Here is a 22,785-nt window from a genome sequence, read left to right on the forward strand (position 1 = left end):
GAATCGACACTGTTACTGACGTCGATCAATATAGTTTTATTCCAGTGCTGTGTCATCGGGGAAAAAATAAAAGATTGAACCCCCGATGATTTGGCTGAAGTTTTTAAAGTTTTATTAAATACTGCAGACGTGAACTTTGTGAAAAATAGAAGAAATAGAAACGTCGCTCCGTTTCGAATTGAATTTTTGCAAATTATCGAAATTCTATTATTGCCTTCGCAAAGATCAGAGTGACACCCCATAAAAACGCTGCTCCGTTTCCGCGTAAAGCGATCGGCCGATTTAAGGAGCTTTCGAAGCCGTGGAAGCAACCGCAAGCCGAACAGAACGTCTTGAGGGGGTTTTCTCGCGCGTAATCGATACTGGTTTGATAACATTCCTCGGGAAATGTCGGGTCAACGATCTGGCATAACGTTCCCAACCAGACTGCTGGTCAACTGGTGCCAACTCCATGCTTTCTTCGCACGATCGTTTGGCATCGCGCTTTGAATCACGTCTGATTTTCCTTTGTTCCATGATGCTGATCTCTTACGATTTGGGTCGCCTATTATTTACCATGTTAACGTTGTCCTCGTCTAGAAGAATACTTTCGAGCTCTTGCATTTGCGTGAGATCAGTGTGAAACCACTTGCAATTATTATTAATGTTTTCGGATAAGTTTCCGAATGGCCTCACCAAAATTGAGAACTCAAATTCAAATTGAAACCGATTAAAATTGGTTTCAGAGCTGGATGTGTTACCATTTTTGAGATATCGTGGTAAGAAATTTTTGTACAATTTTGGGACTACGTATGCGCTATTCGATACTGAGCATGCGCTATTCAATACTGAACATATGCACTCGATACTGCGCATACACAGAACCTAACCTAATTTAACCTAACCTTACCACGATATCTCGAAAACGGTAAGACATCCAGCTCTGAAACCAACTTTAATCGGTTTCTTGAAATCAATTTAGGTTATATACCGAACCTGAGTTCTCAATTTTGGTGGGGCCATTCGGAAACATTCATATTTTCAAGATGAAATGCTACTGCCAGATACAAGAAAGGCTTCAAGACACGCAGGGTCGCCGACTTTTCGGACGGATCCTTGCTGTCTACAGAGAAGCTATTTAATTATTGTTACAATTACATTTTCACATCTTGATCGATATGCGATGTTTCGTGACTGAAGATTGTTCATTGGCATTGATTCTACGCAATCGCATTGATTGATTTGTAATTAATTTGTTGACAAACAAGGATTCGAAGTTGTATGAAATCGCGTTCAATGAGATCGATAATTACAGCGAATTTACCTTGTAATTAGGTTACATGGATAACGGGAAGGCAAATACCGAATGGAATTGTTGTTTAAACGACTAGGTGTATCGGCGCGTTTATTTTCTCACGGAGCAATTGGAAATATGATTTATGGAGTAAACATTTCACGGCTAACGGAATAGTTTAGTTTTACGAGGAACGCGCGGTGAAGTACGACGATTCATTTTACGGTCGTTTCTCGCATGAACACGAAATGAAAAGCATCGCTAGGATCTTGAAGAGGGAACGTAGAAGAATCACAAAGGAAACGCGATCTTCTGTTTCCCATTTTTTATTTGCAATCTCACCTTTCTTTGTCAATTTATTGCGTTCTCGATGCATTTGTCGAATAATCTTACGTTGTCCATAATAGTGAAAGGATTAACTTCCTACGATATTATAGAAGTGAAAAAAAGAAAAGAACTTGAAGAGTTTTATTCCATCTCCAAACGTTTTAAAGAACCTCCAGTTGAAAGTGCACCAAAAACACGAAGGTGTTTCTAGCAAGTGTCTCGCTGATTGTACTCTAATTAGCGAGAGCTGTTGTTGCAACGACATTTTCTCTGGTAACTCGAGAGGATCCTCGAAAACGGTGCTTCAACTTTCGAACAGCTGCCTCTGCAATCTTCTAGCATTCGCGTAGAAGAGGCACGCGAAAATCTCATCCTCTTTTCGGTCGTTTTTCTCGATTTTTTTCTCTTTTTTTTCGGTCCATGTTACGACCAGCCGGAATTTCGTGGGATGGCGTTAGCACGCGAAATTGAATTTTTTAATTATCGTCAGCCACGTTGAAGCGGCAGGCTCGCGAATAATGAAAAATAAAAAAACCTTTCGCAAGCTGGAATATTTCAGCAGGAGCCATACAGAAGATGAAGGAAAGGGGGGTTGAATTTATCGCGCACAGTTTATTAATGAGCCATTTTTTTTCTGGTTTTGTTTGCCTTTAAATTCTGGTTAATTTCAGCGGGTGAACGAGTAACGAGCTGAGCCGAGGTTAACTAAGCTGTAATTATGATTTACTTGTTTCTTCGCCACACTACGGAAATCAATTAGACGTAGGTGTTTTCTTTTTCTTTTTTTTTTCTAGCTAATCTTCGGGGTAGTGGCATTATTATTTCTAGTTAGCTGGGAAATTGCTTTGTGCAGCAATAATTGTAGTTAGAATCTTTGTTGAAGAAAGAGATTTTACTTGCTTGTATTCCAAGAATCTGTCTGGAGAGTCGGCGACGCACGGATCTATACTTCTCTAAATATACATACAAAGCCACTCGTAAAACAGGCAAAAGGTTAACTCGAACTGTCAGAACAACTCTATTCATCAGTACCCGTCGACCGACTGCATCCGAGATAAAAATAGAAATTAATTTAAAAGCTGAATGTAAATTAGCGTGGAAGTAGTACTCGACGAGAGGTTGTGCAATATTTCGACCCGTTTTCTCGAATCTCCGCCTAAAATCCTCGGTGCCGGAAAACTTTTCTCTTCTTCATCCTTTTTCTCATGTTAATTCTCGTTTCGACGTTTCTCACCGGGGCATAAATTATTCAAATTCCCTTCGTTCTTTCTAGACAGCCAGTTTGTTCGAGCCTTGCCTTTTTCCAGATTCCTTGTTGTTGCTGTTCATGCAGCAGAAAGCTTTCGAATCGTTATGATAAGGATAATATCGATAAGCCAGAGCAATTGGAGTCTTAAAAACTTATCATCGGTCTCGTGTACCGTGGAATTAATGGCAATGAAATGAAATCCATCGTTGTTTATAACAAATCGTTGATTTTACACTTTAATGCGAACTCGTATTCAGGTGGAGAAATTTTGAACGACTATAACACTTGAATTTTTTATCGTAAATGTATTTGTTCGTAGAAGGAAAGTCTGAAATTAACACGATGAACATCATAGTATGGCACTATAATATGGATTATTAAAGACATTAAAAGTTAGTTTTTTAACAAGTTCCCACCAGCACCATTAATTACTTTTTCTTCTTTTTTCATTTTTTAAATAAAATTATAAGATATTACTTCAGATTGTGCACGTCATTAGTACATTATTTTTCTTACATCCTGTGTTATTAATTGTAGGACTAATCACTATCATTGTTGTATCAATGACTAACGTAATTTAGTATAGGTATCGTTCTTTCATTGACGAACAAACGAACACGATTGAAAAAGGATTACGAAATGAAATCCATTGTAGTTGCTTAGAGAAGAATCGAAGTTCCATTGAGAACAGCAATCGTGCAGTACGATATACTGCAAACATTTTGCAACAATGAAATCCGTGAGAAGCCCGATACAGGAAATGGTGTTTATCTTGACACGGAAACTACGAACCATTCAACCAACTTACCAGTCGTTTCATTAGATTAGCAGTGCACTGAACTGTTCTCGTAGAATGTAGAATATTTATTTCTTTACGTTGCTGTCAATCATTTTCATAATACCTAATTATTATAATTACTCTTCTGCATTTCTATTCCACATGCAATTTACCTTCATACCGAATGCTTTTGTTGAAAAACTATTTATTATTTTTCTTATTCAACTACTATAAAGTAAATTATTCTGATTTAAAAGAAGAGAAATTAATTTTTTCCACTTTTTATCTAAATAAGAATCAACGCACATTGCCAAAAACAAAGAAAATTCAATTGAACGTAAAATAAAAATAGTATCATTATCAATCAAGTCACTGAAAAAAATACAGTGATCACAAAACACGAGTAATAATCACTATATGCAGCTGTTTCTCCATCATAATGCTCTTTTCTTATCCAACAAAGAATGAATCATCCCGTTGATCGTTAAGCAGATCGTTTAACTGCGTCGTTGTCTCTGTTGCATGATGACTTTTCTTTTAAAAAATATCACCGACTCGTCGCAAAGAAACAAACGATCGTTATCACCAACGGATTACGGGCTATAACTCATTCGAAATACTCGAACCTGCTAATCCCCGGCTGTTTTCCTACGGGGAATCGGCTCTTTCCGCTTCATTGTACGTTGCGAAGAGCAGTTGCTGGAATTGCTGCGCTTTGTGGAAGTTGACGTAAACTGGTAACGTCATTGTAAATGATCGAAACTTACGTCATCGGGTATTGTAAACGTTCGATTCGATCGTGAGTTTCACAAAAATATCTTGTTCGAAAAATCGATTTGCTTTCGTTTAACATATTTGATACGCAGAAGCATGTAGCATCGCACGTGTCTAATGAACAAACATTGAAACGAGCCCCAGTTTACTTTTTCCGCTATTTTTGCCATCTTTGTTTGCGCAATGAAAACGGATCTTTGATCTGGGAAATTCTTCAACAGCGATCTGTGACGTGACGATACTGAACGCTTTGAACTGATGGACAATGAAAACTATTTGAGAGATCAAAGTAGATTGTTGCAAATTATTATTTTGTTATATTGGGATTACATTTTTGGGAAATTTAATTAATTATTAATTCTTGAAAGTATTAAGGTTCCATTTTGAGGACATTACAATTACAATATGGAAAATTGAAACATCTGCTATTAGTAATAGAAAATTATTAGTAGTGTAATTACCAATATTCAAGTAAATTGCAAATATTTTATTATTGATTCCTTTTTATTTTCTGTATCTTTGATGGGAATCGTCTGAAATGCATTAGTCGATAAATATTGAAGATGACTTCAAAGATATTCGTTTGATTGCGTCACGAGCAGTGACTATTACTTTTATACACCATTTTCGAGATTGAACATCTCGATGAAAGGTCGAAAATAATTGATGACGACGTTAAGTGGTTACGAGAATTCCGCGATTCCTCTGATAGTTCAGAATCGAGCCCGTGGCCTCTTTCACGTTCATCGAAATTCGTTTTTGCCACGAACAATCGTCAGATCTATCGACTCTTAATTACCAATGCCAATCGAGTGACTTATTCAGATAACACAAATTTGAAATTAGATTAAAATGGTGGTGTGTAGTGAATCATATATTTGAACTGGGTGATTTGTATTCTAAAATTTGCACTCGAAGGTAATCAAATAACTTAGAGTCACTGACGGTTTTTGACATAATTTTAGTTCTTGAAAAATTCCTAAGAGAATGCTAAAAAAAGTAGAGAAAATATCTGAATATTGCATTAAAAATTCCACTCATCAGTGGAAACTTCTTCACACAAAGGATGATTATTTAAAATAGCCAACTGTAGTGTCAGTCTTATCGAATACTCAATTAGTATTCATCAAGGTCCAGAATCATTTTAAAGCTACATTTCATACATCGTTTCAATACTATATTATATCTCTTTTAATTAATTAATTCAAGTTTTAGTTCGTTTTTGAACGTGATACAATGCGTGCAAACAATAATTCAATTGTTAATTAAATGATCATGTTGTGAAAGAAAGATTCTTATGAATGATATGCAAATCCCACAGAGGAAAATTATTGTATTAGAATTGAATTTGATCTAATCTCTATACGCAACATGTTTATATACATAAATGAATAATTAGACAAAGTCCTTCTAGTGACCAATACAACAATTCCAGCTCATAAATGACTTAAAAAATTGTCATTTCCAACTAAAGATACAAATGTGATACTAAGGTATGTACAATGAGAGAAGCTACATAGTAGAAAAACTGCAAAATGTGCACAGTATGAAGTATCGTTTTTACAGTAATCTTATCAAAAGTCTTATCTGATGACGAATCCAACGTTTAATTCTATTATCCCCTTCTTTTCTTGTGTCAACGCGAAATTCTTTGACGATCGTGGTTTATTAGGAGACAAGGTGCGTTCCAAGCCTCGAATTCATTAATCCCTCTGCAACCTTGTAAGCAATTGGAGTACCTGAGTATCCATTAACAAATTTTCATAATCTTCTAAAAACATTGTAATACCATTCAGGATTAACATTCTTTCAACAATTTGACATATTTGAGATAAAAATTGTAAGTCACATAAAACAGCAGGGTTCCATTAATTTGTTCCAAGTCCAAAGGCTTGATGTTAATTGAACCATTGCCAAAGGTCTAACGGTGCTAATTGAATGAAAGTATTGAACATTTAAAAAAAAACGATGATTCAGCATTAAGAAAACCGATGTAATCGTATTAAGCAGCTAAATCATTGTCTCTTATACATATAATGATGTTATATAATACTGTAATACGTAACCTTCGTAGATGCTGTCGTGTTAAGAAATCTTTTTCTTATTCGTTACATGTACAAAAATCAATGGCTAAATGGCTTAACAAGCTAAGGCACAAGATTCCAGATTTCTTGTGTTATGTTGGTGTTAAGACAATAAAGAAATTAAGAATTGTAAGAGATACTACTAAGTGGATTGATGATAAAATGATACATAAAAATGTAGGCAAATATCATCACTTAAGATAATTATAAGTCAAACTAGTTTATCTTTACTATACTGTCATACATATTTAATTAAGATTAATTAAGAGAATTATTTTGTGATTCATACGTGTTTATCATTCTGATATTATTAAAATTTAGATTATTAGATTGATATACTATAATAATTGTTTATAATAAATCAGAATTTCGATCAAATTAAATTGCATTAAATTTTTTATATGTAAAAGTTTATCGAATTATCGATACAATTGAATATTTATTTGGACTGAACGAAAGATTCCAATGACACAGTTGTTGAAACAATAATTTGTGAGAATACACAGTGGATGGTAAAAACATCATTCGTGTGATTTCATCGATAAAAAATTTATCAAACAAAAGTTCGCACCTCGTTTAATTGAGCATAATCCGCGTGTTTCCCGAAATAAACCTCGATTGTTCGAAATTCAGCGCAATTAACGAACGAACAGCTCGAAGTCATTAAAAGTCGAGTAGCTTATCGATGCTTCTAACCGTCGTCAACACGTTCTTTCGCAGATAACAACGGCTATTCATTGATATTTGATTGATAATCAATCTACAGCTATTACAAGTTCATCGTCATGAATTATTGATTTGTTGAACTATGATTGACGTTAAATAATTTTAATTATTTCGAACACTCCTTACGAAATTAATATAATAATCAATTTTTAAAATATTATATTTGTGATGTCAAATGTTTAAAATTTAATTTTTCAATTTATTATATTAGATCTCAGGTTTCTCTAACGATTTACGCCGAGCATTATACACCCGACGATAAAATACTAAGAAAATATATATGCTTGCTCGGTTTTTATCATAATACAAACGTTTTCGAATCAGATAATCGCTGATTGTTAACCGGATACGACCGTACCTTCGAGTGATAAGCGTTCATCAATGCTTGACACCTTTCGATAAGTTTTAGGAATATTCCACCGGTGTGGTAAGTGAAATTAAATGAAACCGAGGTTTTACAAAACCCAGGCGAATTCAGTGGATTTCGAGGCGATTTAAATTCTTGTAAACCCGAGTGGGGTATAATTAATCGACTGATTAAATTCGTGCTTAAAATTCAGCTTCCTTTGAAAGTAATCCTCGATGGTAAAAATTGTCTTTTTATACGATAAATTGAATGTTTTAAAGATAGAAATTAGTACCGAACATCGTTCAATTTCTCTGAAATATTGCTTCATATTTTTGTAACGCAATTAACGGGCCAAGTGGAGCGAAATCCAGAGATTCTCTTTCCCTTGACTTTTTTTTTTTTTACCTCCTGTTTCTAGCTAGCTGTTTTCGCTTGATCGACGGAAATAGCCGGTCACAAAGGATTTGTTTGGAAGCCCCGCGTTACAGAACGGCGCATATCGAAAAGGCTTCTTCGGTGCATTCGTCTGCCGCGCTTAACACATTCAATTACCCCTTTGGTGGGTCACCGACGGGTCACGATTCCATAGTGTCGCGTTCAAACGTGTCCCATGATTGCTTTAACACCGTTGCTCGATCAAGTCCTTTGCCTATTTATAATTCGGACCAATGCAACCGTGAAAATTAACCAAGAAACGAGCCACTTCTTTTTAAATACGTCATTCATACCTTCGATTATTGGCAATTTTTGAAATTGTCAACTGATAATACCCTGAATTTTCAAGTTTCTTTTCTTTTTTTTTTTTAATTTAATATCATAAGCAATAGAAACGATTGACATAGGAAAAATTTCTATAGCACATTTTATTTGGTCTTCAACTATTCGTTTAGAAACAAGCAAATAAGGCTCAGCGAATGCAAAGTTTCAGATAAATGGCACGATCAATAAGATACTATGTGGGTCTCAATGTTAACTTCCGTTCGAGGAAGAAACAGGCAAACGTATTATACTTCCTTTTCGCAGAAGATTTATGGTTGCATGAAGCTCAGAATTATTGAGCAAATTTATTAACTTGACAATTATTAAATTTCGATTTCGGTTAGAAATTTTTCATATTTTTTAAGGATGAATGAAGAAATCTTGATTCTTCGTAGTAATCGAATGTAATAATTAGCGTACATACATCCAACAACAATTACGCGAATCGAGAAACACGTTTATAGGAGGAATATTAATGGGACGACTATGCATATCGCGCTCCACCGAATTGGTGTAAACTTGCATTTACGATTTCTCCTGTTTATGCAACGCTAACGTGCTTATATGTATTCCTATTGATTCCTATTGAATTTCATGGTGGGTTGTGCGAATACTGGAAATTAATTGGGAAAATCTCTGCTTTCAATTTTTATATAAAAAATCACAGAATTCTTATGAAAATTCATCGTACTATCAAACTCCTTCGTCCATTAATTTTGAGATCCAAAAGTAACTAAAATATACTCTTCCAAATGGGAATACATATCTCCTTAATGTTCCTCGCGAGAAAAGGGATTCCGTCGATTATCGCTCGATATAGGTCACGGAGAGATAGCTTTATCTTTCGTTAGGGATAGATAAAATCCGTAGAAATAGATTCCCGAGGGAGGATAAGTAGAAACATGAAGGAAAGTTCTTGGTCTCTGAAAAAGAAGAACTTTTTCAGACAGGATAAAGCGACCGAAAGTTCATCCATGTTCGTTCGACCCTCCGACAAATTGTAGAATAAAAATAGGGTTTCCATTGGCAGAAAACGATAGATAAGATTTAAATAGACAAAAAGTTTGCACGAATAAGGAGAAAATGGGTTGAAGGGCTTTCGAGTTTAAAGTTGAGGGTCAATTTTGAATACAGCTTCAAGGACGATAGCGTTAAAAGTGGAGGGCCCTGTGACACGGTCGATTAACTCTACTCCTTTTACCTTTGTGCTTGGAATAGATCGAAACATTAACCCTTTTGTGATTGAACTTTAGGTTGAAACGATATTTCGAAGATTTTTAACTTTTTTAAAGCTCTTAAGAATTTTTTCAGTAACAATTCAATTAAGAAAACTATGCCAAACGTGTTAGAAAATGTTGTCGCTTATTAAATTACATCAAACGCCGATGTGAACTTTTGTATTGCAAGCAGTTCGATGATTAAATAATCCTGGAAGATGTACACTGTTACGTTGAACGATGTTTTAGCAAACTTCAGTGACCTTTTGCTCTCTTTAACGAGGCTGAATTCAATTTAAAACTTTGGAAGAACTGGGACACCGAAACTCCCACGTTCGATGCTCAAAAAGCTGTAGCGCTTTTTCTTTTTTTTTCTCTCGAGAAAAGTATTCCTTCTGATAATTAATGTAGCTGCAGATGGATCGTTAATTAACGAGAAATGTATGATGTAATGAATCCAACGTTTGTCAAATTATAGAGGGTGAATCGATGAAATATTGAAAGTTTTATTTTCACTGAAAGACATCCTGTTAAATATTGAGCAGTGATTTGTGGTACAGGAATATCTTAAATAAATGGCCATGACCCTTGAAACTTTACAGTTCGATCATCGAGACAATGTTTCCCTTTAAAATCGATTAGGCCGGATGTGTTCTTAACGGGCGCGCTCGTACTAAGAACTTTGCAGGGTAAACATCAGAATTCATTTAGACGATCGATGAGCATTCTGTTCCACATTCGCCAAGGTTTATAGCTTGAACGGTTACAGAGTCGTAAAAATGCTAATTCGTTCCATTGTGCAATTTTCCATTGCTCATCGACAAAATGTTCGCTGATAAGAACGCTATTTAAACAACATTGTTCAATCGAGCTATCCCAGTTTCTCCTGTCTCTCTTGATTCAAATGGTCAACGTCAGAATTATATTTTATTTTTTTAATTTTTTTACCGTGGATATATCTATTTTCAGCGATAAGTGATGTAACATCGGTTGACAAACAGACTTATGCAAATAATATCTCGAGTTTCTTTCGCAATGGAAAGAAGCTTCGAGCACTGGATAGAGAAAGAGCAATATCGATGTAAAACGAGTCTCGCTGAACATTCGCATTCGGAATACAAATTTTTCTCGTTCATTGCCTTCGAATCCTCCATACCTCTCGCCTCGAATATTCGTATAATTTAACCCTTTGCAATCGAAGGGAGTAAAAAAATAACAATTCAAAGCTTTTTGACTAAAAAATAAACTCTCGAGTGCAAATGATTAATATTTGCAACTATTAAATTCTAAGAACTTAATTTTTGTAATTTTCTCTTTTTCTTTTTCTTATAAAGAAATCGATGAAAGTTTAATTTGAAATTCACTGAGCTTAAGTGATTTCTTTCTGAAGAGTTCTCTATTTTTCCAATCTTATCTTAGGTGGTTGCTATAAATCGATTGACGTAATTCTCTCTTTTCCACGATGCGAACACCTCGGAACCTCAGGTGGTTGAACAGACTCGTCTCTGAAAGGGATTGCAGAGACCCACTAACACAAGGAGGTCGATGATCTTGTTCTTTATGGGGCTGCCAGGATATAAGTTCCGCGGCCGGACAGACGGCGCCAGTCTCTGTCTCCTTGCCATTAGGGAAGCCTACATTCTGTGTCCTACACGAACCCCCCACGGATTCCTTGCACGTTGATCGAAAAGAGACACCACCATGAACGGACGGCACGTGACTGAATGCGCGCAGAACAACCCGGTCGTCCACGAATTAAGTTGTTTTTCGAAACTTCCGATCGGGGTTACGTCCTTGGTTGCTTGTTGTCCCCGTTAGCTCGGGGTGTGTCCCAGATTTTTATCGAGTGCACTGTTCATTTTTAGGTTTCTATGATATCGGAGTATAGTCCGTGCGTCAGCAACTATTTCGTCACCAACTTGAACCAACTTTGTTATTCCTAATTTTCTCTGAAATTTTATAATTATATGAATTCAATAAAATTTCTGTGGATTCATTATTTCCTCCTATCGTTATATTACACATTTTGTTTATCATATTTCTTAAATATACGATGTTTGCGTCTTCTGTATGACCATTTCAATAGAGCGATAGAGCACGTGGAATTTGAAACAGTTTAAATTTCGGGACATTCATACGTCAGTGTTGCGCCTGCGCGCTAATTGTCAACGTGATATTTCGCGTGCTCGGAGGGCCTGGTGCTCGCGTAACGAAGTAAATTTAGTGTTTGATGGTAAAGGATGTGGGAAGATATTAAAAAAAGAGATAAAAGAAACCGTGAATGTATTAAAACATACATGGAAGATTCGTACAAAATCGTTTTAAACCTCAGTTGACAGAAAAGTGAGGTTAGGTGTTCTTCATGTAACACAAACACAATTATTATGTACAGTAGAATGATCGAAAGAAAGTTTTACGTTTACTAATTGATTATAATATTAAAATTTTTGTTTTAGCTGAATGAGGCTCATGGAACCTTTGGGTGTTGCCCTAGACGTGGTGGAGACGGGCGCATTGAAAAAATGGTCCGACTTCCCCGTCCATCATCGATTCACAGACTACTCCAATTCAATCGGAGAACCCACACATCATACTATAAGTCCCTTTCCATGCCAACCAGCGATTAACAGTAAAATTGCGCTATGGTAAGTCTCCAGTAAGAAGAATAAAGAATTCATTTCTATAAGATGCTATTAAAAATCATATTCCAGGACGGAAGATGTTTCTGTTCTACAAGTGGATGCAGTGGTAAATTCTACCAACGAAACAATGGATGATAATAGTCCTATGTGCCAAAGAATATTTGCTCGGGCTGGTTCAGCACTTAAGATGGAAATATTTAATGAAGTAAAAGGTATTGACTTTGTTCAAAAGCTATAACCACTTATTGCTTTATTTTATTATACTATAATGACTCATGTGTACATTTTCAGAATGTAAAACTGGTGAAGTCAGAGTAACACAAGGCCACGGATTGCCTGCACGTTTTATTATTCATACTGTTGGGCCAGTTTATAATGTGAAATACCAAACAGCAGCCCAAAATACATTACATTGCTGCTATAGGTAAATGTGAACAATATTTAAAATACATAAAAGATAAACAAGAATATGGAAGATGACAAATAATCTTTTTTTTGGTAGAAATGTTTTGCAGAAAGCAAGAGAGCTTGGATTACGTACGATTGCGTTACCCGTAATTAATTCAGTACAAAGAAATTATCCTCCCGATGCGGGAGCGCATATTGCGCTTAGTAAGTAGACGTTATTTAATATTATGCAAACCATTGACTATTACGTTTTAAAATTAAGCATTAATTGTTTGCTGTTTGATTTAATAGGAACAGTAAGAAGATTTTTAGAGCAATACGGTGATTCTATAACATGCATTGTATTTGTTCTGGAACCATGCGATCTTGGAATATATGAAGTTCTCCTTCCACTCTATTTCCCAAGAAACTTAGCCGAACAAGACAATGCTTGTTGGCAACTACCGAACGACATAGGTGGTATGGATGGGGAACCTTTACTTCCTGACCGACAGATCAGGATCATTGACAATCCACAACATGCTTTACACGGTAAATGAATTAGACGATATCGGAAAGGAGGGGTATCGGTTCTTTTATTTTTTTCAACTATTAATATCAAAAGTATATTATAATGTTACAGGTGATGAAAATGTAGAATTGTCCGCGCAATTAGAGACATCCGTAAATATTGGCGAACATGCGTTTGCGCAAATGCAGGGTGACTTGGATCGGCAGAGACTCCTTGGGGAGAGACCACCTGCTGATCCACTCGCGGATATAATGTTAAAACAAATGCAGCAGAAAGAAAGGTACGATTACTTAAAAATATTTCTATAGATCATGTTTATTTTACATCATGACCACAGCGGCAACAAAGTTTTAATATAGAATACAAAGTACCAAAAAATTACGAAACGTTATTTGTTTATGTTAACGGAAATATTTTGCAAATGTTTTTGCCAGAAGATTTGGCTTCATGAAAGTACACAAAATTCTATTCACGCAATACCACAGATGCAATTTCATACGAATTCAACATAGCTCGCGTGCGTCACGATGCTATTCCCGACTATTCAAATACAAACGGTGCTTATTTTTACTTGCAAATGTTTATACCAAGTATTACGCTCTGTTTTATTCGCGAAGGACACATTGACTTGTTACTTTACGATCTGCGTTATGGACGAGGTGCAAAACAGAACAATCATCTCACGATCTGAAATACCGACATCATGAAAAACCTCATTTTTGTTCAACTAACGATTGTATAGGAACTAAATCAGACTAATTAATTGAGAATGATTAGATAGAAGCGTGGGAAAGAAGTAATGAATTTCTTTTTAATTGTACATGGATGAAATAGGATGGAGAGGAAATTATATAACATATATTATGGGAAGGTCGTGTTCGTGTTTGCTTGCAAAATAGAGATTATTGCACAGATAAATGCTGGAAAATAAGAAATTTAAATATCGTAACACTTAGCTTGATATCGCTTTTTAAAAATTACTTTCTGAAGACTTTTTAGAAAACGATATCAATTACCAGGTCACACCACGAGGAGGTGGCTACGAAAATGACCCGCTCTAAAATCATAAATTCTCCCAAAACGGACAACATAAAATACCAATTTAAACGATAAAATTTTGAAACAGAAAATATAATTAATTTATTATTATAATTTATATAATTTATAATATATAATTAAAAAAAAAATCATACAACAATCAACAGATACTAATTTTACAGAGAAAGGTAGTCGCTTTTGATTGGCATAAATATAACTTATTAAAAAAATTTTGTTCACTCCATGCAACATTACAAAGTTGAATAAAATTTTTTAAGTGCTACTTATATTACTATAACTTTTCTAAAACACAACATAGCTAGAATCTTAAAAGAATATCTAAAAAGTATCACTTCAGGTAACACATAGATGAACACACGCTCCAATAATCCAATCATTGACTCATATCGGTTTATGTTTGACAGGTTGATTCGCACATCTCGTCGGTCGCGATAAAACTGACTAAATATGACCCTGCTGTAGATCGAAGCAATTTATTTGTTTCCGTGATTATTTTTCTAACTAGTTCTTCATTAAAAACTAATTCAAAGATTTCCCTTCTCGTTAGATCTTGTATATTTGCCGTGACATCGCTCACGGCTGAAAAATTATGTACATTCGGCGTACGATTTTCTTGTTTCCATTCAAAGTCTCTATTTACAAAACCGACACCGTTGCTCATCTTCGCTGTCATCGCTTGATGAAATACGACGGATACGTCTTCGGGTATATCGTATTTCCACACTTGAATCCGAATCGTCAAAATAGTTGGAATCCATTGGGGCAACTAAATTTTATTTTAAATTATAGAATCAGGCTATTTTTTAAATTTGAATTTAAATTGACAGTACTTACTCTTAACGACAGTTAGAAAAATCTACACAATTAACAACAGTATAATTTGTTAAGAACGCAATGAAAACAGGTCAGAAGATGCTCGCACATTGATAATGAAAAGCGAACTGCATAAATGAAAGTCGCGGCTCGCGGAATAGTCCGCGCTTGGTGATAGCTGACGATCGTCGTGTGCGGAATATTTCTCTTACGGATGTATACCGCAGTTCACTAGAGTCCATAACTGCGAAAGACCAGTTTTCGTTCTTTGCGCATCTTTAGTACGCATCTTCGCCCTGATTGGCGATATTCCCAAACGAAGTGGAAAGCGATTAGCAGAGAGCTCGCTGCGTTCCCCCACCATCTTCCAACCTGCGCGTCGCAGTTATGGACTCTGGTGAACTGCGGTATAAATGGGTTAATTATGATAAATTATACATATACAGGGTGATCCTCTCGCTAGTGGACTGAAAGGAAATGCCGCCACAATGTAGTATGAATGGACCCAAGCCGTTTTCTTTAACGATGGTGCGTACTGTAGCTGTGTCCGTGAAAAGGTTTCGATGACAGAAAAGGGCTTGGGTCCATTCATACTGGTGTGGCGGCACTTCCTTTCAGTCCACTAGCGAGGGGATCACCCTGTATATTTTTAATAATGAAATTAATTTTAATTTTGCAGTTATTTTTTAACTGAATTATTATATCTCTTGAAATTTATTTTTTATAACTTTCACATGTTGATATATTGCAAATCTATGTTTAATTATTATATTTTAAATTTATTGTGTTATTGAGATTACAAACGCTTTTCGATTTCAAAATTGATTTATTACTTTCATTTCTATTTAATTCTTTAGTTTTGAAATTTTGCCTTTTTTATTTCACAAGATAATTATTCTTAATTTTAATTCCTACCACCAAATGCGCTGTGATAGAAAACCAATCGTAGTCGATATAGTAGGATGTGACACTAAATTGGTAAAGGGTCTCTGGAGACCCTCGAATATGAGACAAAAGAAACATCGAGTGTTTGGTCTGTTCCATACTTCGTCTACGATGTTATAAATTTTTATGGGAACATTTTTTATTTATCAAGCATAGGTTTCTTTGATACCGACATTCGCTAATTGAACGTTCCATTCGCCTTCGTGTACCACTGATAAGAAGAAACAGTCCTTCATAGGTACAAATAGTATTCCTGTAATAGTAATGTATTATTACATTACCATTTTTGTATGAAAATAATGATATTGTCGAGCAGTTGCCAATTTACTACTTCTATTTTCTCCTAAGGTTGGAATCAGTGTATAATTCATTGAATAATTATTTTAATTGAAAAGCGATGATGGATTCTTCATTAGTCAATGAAATATTTCTCTGTTCATTAGCAGAGGAAAAAACTGTCTATCTTTATATAAAACGGTCCTTGCCAATAATACCGTCTGGATGGAAATGTCCTCGTAACCTTTCCACACTCGTAATCACGTTTCCAGTGGCCCAGAAATAACTACAGTCTCTATAAAAATAGTTAACAACTCATCGTTATCGACGAGCTTTCCCAATTTCCACGAAAATTCACGCGTTCCATTATATGAAACGTCTCGTTTCGCGTCATCGGAATAAATCATTTGGTCGACAAAATGACGGTTCGTTAAATAAGATAAGTTTCGAAGTTACCTACGCAAAGATGTCGTCAATTTTATCGTGATAAAGCTTTCTTAATCACGAGGTAGTTAGACTGAACGTGACGAAGTTAATTTGTAAAAATTATTTAGTTATTTAACGTAACGAAGGACACGATATTTCAAATGATGAAATTTCAAAAAATACAGAAACACATTGCAATAGTCTAAATTATTGATGTTGACAACTGCGTTCTGGCTGTTCTTCAAAAGTTTTCAAACCGGAAATGCGTACTAGTTTATTTTACCAGAATCCATCGTAAACATCAGTTTAGACATCTGTTGTGCACATAACATCTGGCGCCGTTAACGCTACGAGTGAAAATTGTTGCATTTATAACCGAGATATGTTAGAAACATTAAATTTTCAATATCATCTTTCTGCTTCCGGGTATATTGAGCATAGAGATACACCAGAGAAATATTAATCCTGTTTTATGACTGAAATCGGGAAATCGAACTCGAGTGTTCAGTACAGGAAACGATGATTTTCAATGCGTGTTTTCGATTCGCGATTTTGACAAAGGAATGCCTTTTCATTACACATTTCGTGGAAGGAACGCCTTGGATCCATTTTAATCGAGGCCATGGCCGCGAAATCGTGGACATATCCGAACACGCAACCTTCGAGGTTCTCCGTGTATTCATGATTGAGAAAATCACTCTTAACCGTCGGATAAATTGCAATTTCATTACGCTCGCCTTCATGGAAATTTCATTTAAAATTCAAGTAGTTAGAAAATCAAAGCTGCAAAAATCTTATTCGTAATTTCCCTGTGTTTTTCTCCGATTTTCCACGGAAATTGAAGGCTCTCTTACCATCTCACAATAATAGAACAAACGTATGTGGAAAAGCACGTCGAACGTTGTAGGAATGTAGGATCCAAAAACAGCCTCAAGGAACTGCCAAAATTACACTTCCGACTTCCGGAGGAAGTTGAAAACATTCGTTATGAATTCGAAGAAAGAGCAAATCGTATATGGTAAAGCATTGAAATCTGATTAGTCCTGGCGTATTTCTAGCTTTTCTGAGAAATCGAACGGCCTCTTTTCTTTTCCTCGAAACACCAACTGAATTGTATTGACAATCAATAAGAAGCAGATTGTAATTTTCCATTTTTCTTTTATATATATATAAATTTTTGCTCGAAAGAATTATCATAACAGTTGCATGGAAGAAAGGAATATTAATGACGCATTGATTTCAAACCTGTTCGCTGACTGTTGCAATCGAATTATCTAAAATAATAATTGACCACAACAGTCGATCGAGCTTTCGTTCGTCGAAACTGGTGTGCATTTAGAAGCAATCGACCCAGAAATTCGAAAGCGTAACGCAATTTTGGCGTTAAGCTGTCGAAACAATGCTTGCATAGAATCAACCAGTTGTGAAACAAAGTGGCTACTTCGAATTCTAGTTTATAGAATTCTGTGGCATTTAATAGCCAGTCGGTTTAATTTTAACAAATTCCGTCTACTTTATGTAAATTCAAAATTATTCTGTATAATATTTAGTAAGCTAAATTTCCCTTACTTAGGGTGGAGTGCAATTTAGTGTCCTACACTTGGGTACTCGGAAAAATGTCATTATCAATGTTTTTTAATTATACGTTAAATTTTATAAATGCAAAACGAACGTTCCGGATAATTTTACCCACCCTAGGCCAACCCTTTCACCTTTAAGCGACCTTAAGGCAAAGAGATTCTTAATGAAAGGGTTGATTAATCAGCGCGTTGGAAGGAAACGTAATAACCGATCCACGAATCGCGTCTCTATTTCTATCGTTGGTCTGGCTTTTTACTCATCGAACACGTAGTACCCTAAGCGGAGCAGGCGCCGTGACGCAGCCGGCAGTGGAGGCACGCGCCCACGAAGACGCGCCGCGGCGTCCCGACGCGACGTCGTTTCGCCTCTCGTAGACCCTCGTCTTCCTCGTTCAGGCGGCTCAGTGTGTTGCGACTCGCCGCGTACGCTCGTTGTGCGTCGAACCTCTTCTTCCTTTATACGTGGTGTGTACTTTTTCACACTACACTGCACCAACGATTCTTGTTTTATTTATTCGATTGTTTCGAAATCTCGTGTCTGTTTTCGAAGATCGTCTTTGATACTCTCCGATCAGTGGTTCAGGACCGATGGTACAAGCAAGGACTCGCTCGTCGATCGAACCGGAACACGAGGAATAAAGACTTCCCTTTCGATAGAAAATTATCACAGGGATATATTTTTTGTGAACAAAGGGTGTACATTGTCAGAATGGTCATGATTGACATGGTGGATATGACCGAGGACGAAGACCGGTGCGTAAGATTCTTCATTATTTTCATTCCGCTCGTTGTTACGTAAATGTTCTCTGTCTGAATTTTAGTTTTAATTTCTTTTTTTTTTTATTGTTTCGTGTGGAAGTTGAGATTCAGGATTGGGGTAGTTTGAATCCGGGGTTCTGTACGAGTCTGCGGGTTTAATCGTTTTCCGATTCGCGGGAACAATTATTTTTGGTACAACGCCCAGTTTTGTTTCTCGCCCTTCGCCTACGCTGCTTTGGTGGCGGTCCAAGAAAACGGATTTTTCGAGGACCGATCTGTTGTCCCCGAAGAGAAACCAGCGAATCACGAGCTCGTTCGAGTGGATGCTGGTCGATAGCACGCAGAGACGCACCACCCGCGTGTCTTTCGTCATTCACGAAAACCTTTTTCGCCTTTCATTCGCTCGGAAAATGCAATTTACAATCGTGGGGGGGATGGATTATTATCGAAAAGAACGTGGAAAAGATTTTTGTAACCAACGAAGAAAATTGAGGTTGTAACTGTGAAAAATTTTTGTCGAAAATTACTTTGCAATTTGTTTTGTTGTTTGCGATCAATAATTTGATCGAGACTGATAAAATTATCGAAGTGCTTAGAAACTGATAAATTGACAAATTGATTAAATAATGAACTTCCGTGTATAATTTGCAATTTTTCCATTTAATCACGAGAAATTTTTGTTCTGTTTCTTTTTTTGTAAATATTTATTCACAGATTGCTGTACTCATTAATACCTTTGCTACTAATTAATTTCATATTACAAATATTATTTTATAACATTTTATAAAATTTACCAAAACTGGAGTTGATTAATTTCCAAGGAATTCTATTGTAATCAGTTTCTTTACTTATCTAATTACAAATGTTTGACTTAATTACTTCGCATCATAGATAACAGAAATCGAGTATAAAATTGTTGAAGGTGTTTGTTAATCTCTCTGCCTTAGACATATCGCAATTACGTTGAAGCTGGTGAAATCATTGAACGCAGCGATTTCATTAATCGTTCGAAACTCTGGAAAATAGCGAAGCACTTCGATATTAAATTCGCAGGAAATTTTGCAATGAATTTTCATGATATTCGTTGATGGATGAATTGAACCTGATAATAATAACTCTCCAAAAACAGGAAGTATATATTTCATCTGAATAAATGTTTACCGTATCTACTTAGATGTTAAAATATTCAAGAATCTATGGTGAAACCTTTACTGCTTTAACCTTTCTTTCCATTTCTTCTACCCATTTATTTTGTAAATATATTCAAAACTCCAAAATACGTTTTTAAAATAATAATTTTAATTAAATGTGCTTCAAAAATAACAAATTCTTCAATATTAAGCTTTATTGCATATTTTGATAATATTTATCCTCTATTATTATTGCACTTTGTTCAATTGTGCAAAGTTGATCGATTCAATTTCCATTTATACGAAAAGCCTCGATATGAAATTCGCAAATAAGCTGCCACTTGATGAACAGTTTTTCTCGTCATGTGAAAAGCTGTCATTGTAAAGACAATAGCGTTCTCGTAACGCGAGTAACAATTAAAGAAACGGCTACGAATTGCAATAAACAAACGCGAGATAAACGAAGACCATGAATATAACCGATGAAAACGAGCTTGTATAGATTATTAAAAATGCTTCAGCAGTAAAATAAGCGGCTATTGTTTTTCGCGTGTGGTCACAGCTGAAACCTTGAACGAGTCTCCTGGCAAAAAGGTCGAAAACGTAAGCAGACCAAAAAGTCAATAGTAGAATTGCTCTTTTCCTCGGTTAACATTATAGAAACAACCATTTGAAACGCGATAACACAAATTGTACAAAACATTAAACATGCACTTTGTAATTTTTTGGAATTATCGAAGTAATTTAAACGGTACTGTAGATTCCTTTACTTTCCTTATCTTTCTTTATCTATCTTAATTGACGTTTCATGTTTGCAATTACTAATGCAGTTTGAATACTTCTGAAGGTTTCATTTCTTTGCCTATTCTACTTAATTAACGTCGACTGGCGCAGTAGATATGACCGTGTCTAATGCATAACACGATACTGTAAATTAATTTTTTAATTAAATTCTCCCATTCGTTAGTCGGAATTACTTGAATTGGTCCGAAGGTTTTCTTTCTTTTCTAATTTTATCTGCGTAGATATGAAAAGTCTGCGGTGAATGTCATAACGAACCTGCTAATTCGTACACATCTTTTCCATTCCTTTTATCATGCATAATCTTATCTCTCGTAGAATTTTCAAAGTATTCAGGAAGTATTCCTCGTTTTCTTGCGGTGAAACGTGCGTGGACTGATATCGTATTGTACTTGGTTGTAAAGTGAGATCACCGGGTTTCGTTATTCAACGATGTACGATGAAACGGAGAAATCTATTCGAATGACTCGGCAACGGGTTTGATAATGTTGTCAGAAAGAAAAAAATAGTTAATTCTGACGGAATATCATGCAAAAGTCAAGCGTGTCGGGATTTGTAACGAATTCGCGTGTTTGCGCGAAACCGCAAGCTCGTCATCGCGATTAACGCTGCGTGATGATATCGATATTCGAGGCACGTCTGGTTTTGTCTTTTGCTTTATTTTCGCGCGTAATCAGCGGGAGGAATTTTCATATTCGAGAAAGAAATTCGTGGCGCGATCGAAAGTCGAAATTCACACGTTCCACGATGGAACCGAAGCGTGAATGAACGGGAAATTTGTACTTTACAACGAAATTGCAATCTATCCTTAAATTATGTAATTGAAGAATTCAATGAACTCATTGACTGGGTATAGTCAGACGCTCGGTAATTACAATTAGGATATATCAATTTTTAATTGACTTTTTCCACTTGCTATTTTGCAAATTGTTTCGCCGAATGTTATCTCGAGAACGTTGAACAACAGACGCGCTAAAAATTGTAAAATGTTATTGATTCACCCGATTACGAAACTGGCGTAATGTAAATAACGCGATGAGCGTGATTTCTAAATACAACTATGTACGTAAACAACGTTGTTTTGAAGTTTGTTTTTCTTATGCTAGAATTGCATCTACGTTTAATATTAATAATAACGGGTAATTTAACAGGTGAAGCCACGGATTATCACACTAATCTTATAACGGAATTTTTAATGACATTAGGAGTTAAAGATACTCAACAAGTATTTTGTCGCGTTGTTATTAATGCATTAATGCATAAATATTTTATTCTTTAATCTAACGTGTAATTTTCTCTCCAATTAATTGACGCGTTAAGCAGATATGACGTCAGCATTATAGGAGTAAACAAAGAATTACGAAATATTAATCTCATTCTCAGAAATATTTAATCCGAACAATGACGTTTGTTCAGTAACGAGATTGGAAAATTTATTTTCTTACTTGCTATGAATGCTTCCGTTTAAAATATAGGATATGCTTGTTTGTTTTAGATATGAGAGGCTGCTCAGAAGAGCGAAGACAGAGGATCTCTCTGAAGTTTCAGGAATAGGTTGCCTGTATCAGAGCGGAGTTGATCGTCAGGGTCGACCTGTAGTCGTATTCGTCGGCAAATGGTTCCCTGCGACTAAAATCAATCTCGACAAGGTAAGATTCAAGTTTATAGAGGCCTCAAAGACGAGGTTCGACAATCAACTCCAGGCTGAACCTTGCCTTTAGTGCTTTTAAACCATTTCAATGTTCATAAAATACATTTAATAACACTTCACTCTTGGATCCTTATCAAGGTTATAATATCAAAATTATTATGCTCCTTTATTGATGGATAATTAATAATATATGGGATGAACCCTCTTCGTAAGACAGTGACAATTAATTAATCAAATTTTGAAAATCT

At 35.7% G+C, this 22,785-nt stretch overlaps 1 protein-coding gene and 1 long non-coding RNA gene across 4 annotated transcripts in view; one reads left to right on the forward strand and one right to left on the reverse strand.

The window, feature by feature from the left end:
• LOC114872534 (protein GDAP2 homolog) overlaps positions 1-22,785 on the forward strand; it is a 37,692-nt gene that overhangs the window by 5,143 nt on the left and 9,764 nt on the right. The window contains exons 1-8 of one of the 3 annotated variants that reach the window (XM_029179820.2): positions 11,705-11,884; positions 11,993-12,181; positions 12,248-12,390; positions 12,470-12,602; positions 12,681-12,790; positions 12,878-13,117; positions 13,209-13,377; positions 22,382-22,535. In XM_029179820.2, the coding sequence (XP_029035653.2) occupies positions 11,997-12,181; positions 12,248-12,390; positions 12,470-12,602; positions 12,681-12,790; positions 12,878-13,117; positions 13,209-13,377; positions 22,382-22,535 (1,134 nt within the window). In that variant the 5' untranslated portion in view covers positions 11,705-11,884; positions 11,993-11,996. Of the gene's footprint in view, positions 1-11,704; positions 11,885-11,992; positions 12,182-12,247; positions 12,391-12,469; positions 12,603-12,680; positions 12,791-12,877; positions 13,118-13,208; positions 13,378-22,381; positions 22,536-22,785 lie in introns of those variants that run through there. The other 2 variants (XM_029179821.2, XM_029179819.2) reach the window with 2 other exon arrangements.
• LOC114872539 lies at positions 13,395-15,234 on the reverse strand. Its single transcript, XR_003788777.2, has 2 exons — positions 14,991-15,234; positions 13,395-14,922 (listed from the first exon to the last, which is right to left on the reverse strand). It is a non-coding gene; the product is annotated as an uncharacterized LOC114872539 (long non-coding RNA).

This window comes from Osmia bicornis, chromosome 3 (genome assembly GCF_907164935.1).
Source record: "Osmia bicornis bicornis chromosome 3, iOsmBic2.1, whole genome shotgun sequence".
Classification (NCBI taxonomy): domain Eukaryota; kingdom Metazoa; phylum Arthropoda; class Insecta; order Hymenoptera; family Megachilidae; genus Osmia; species Osmia bicornis.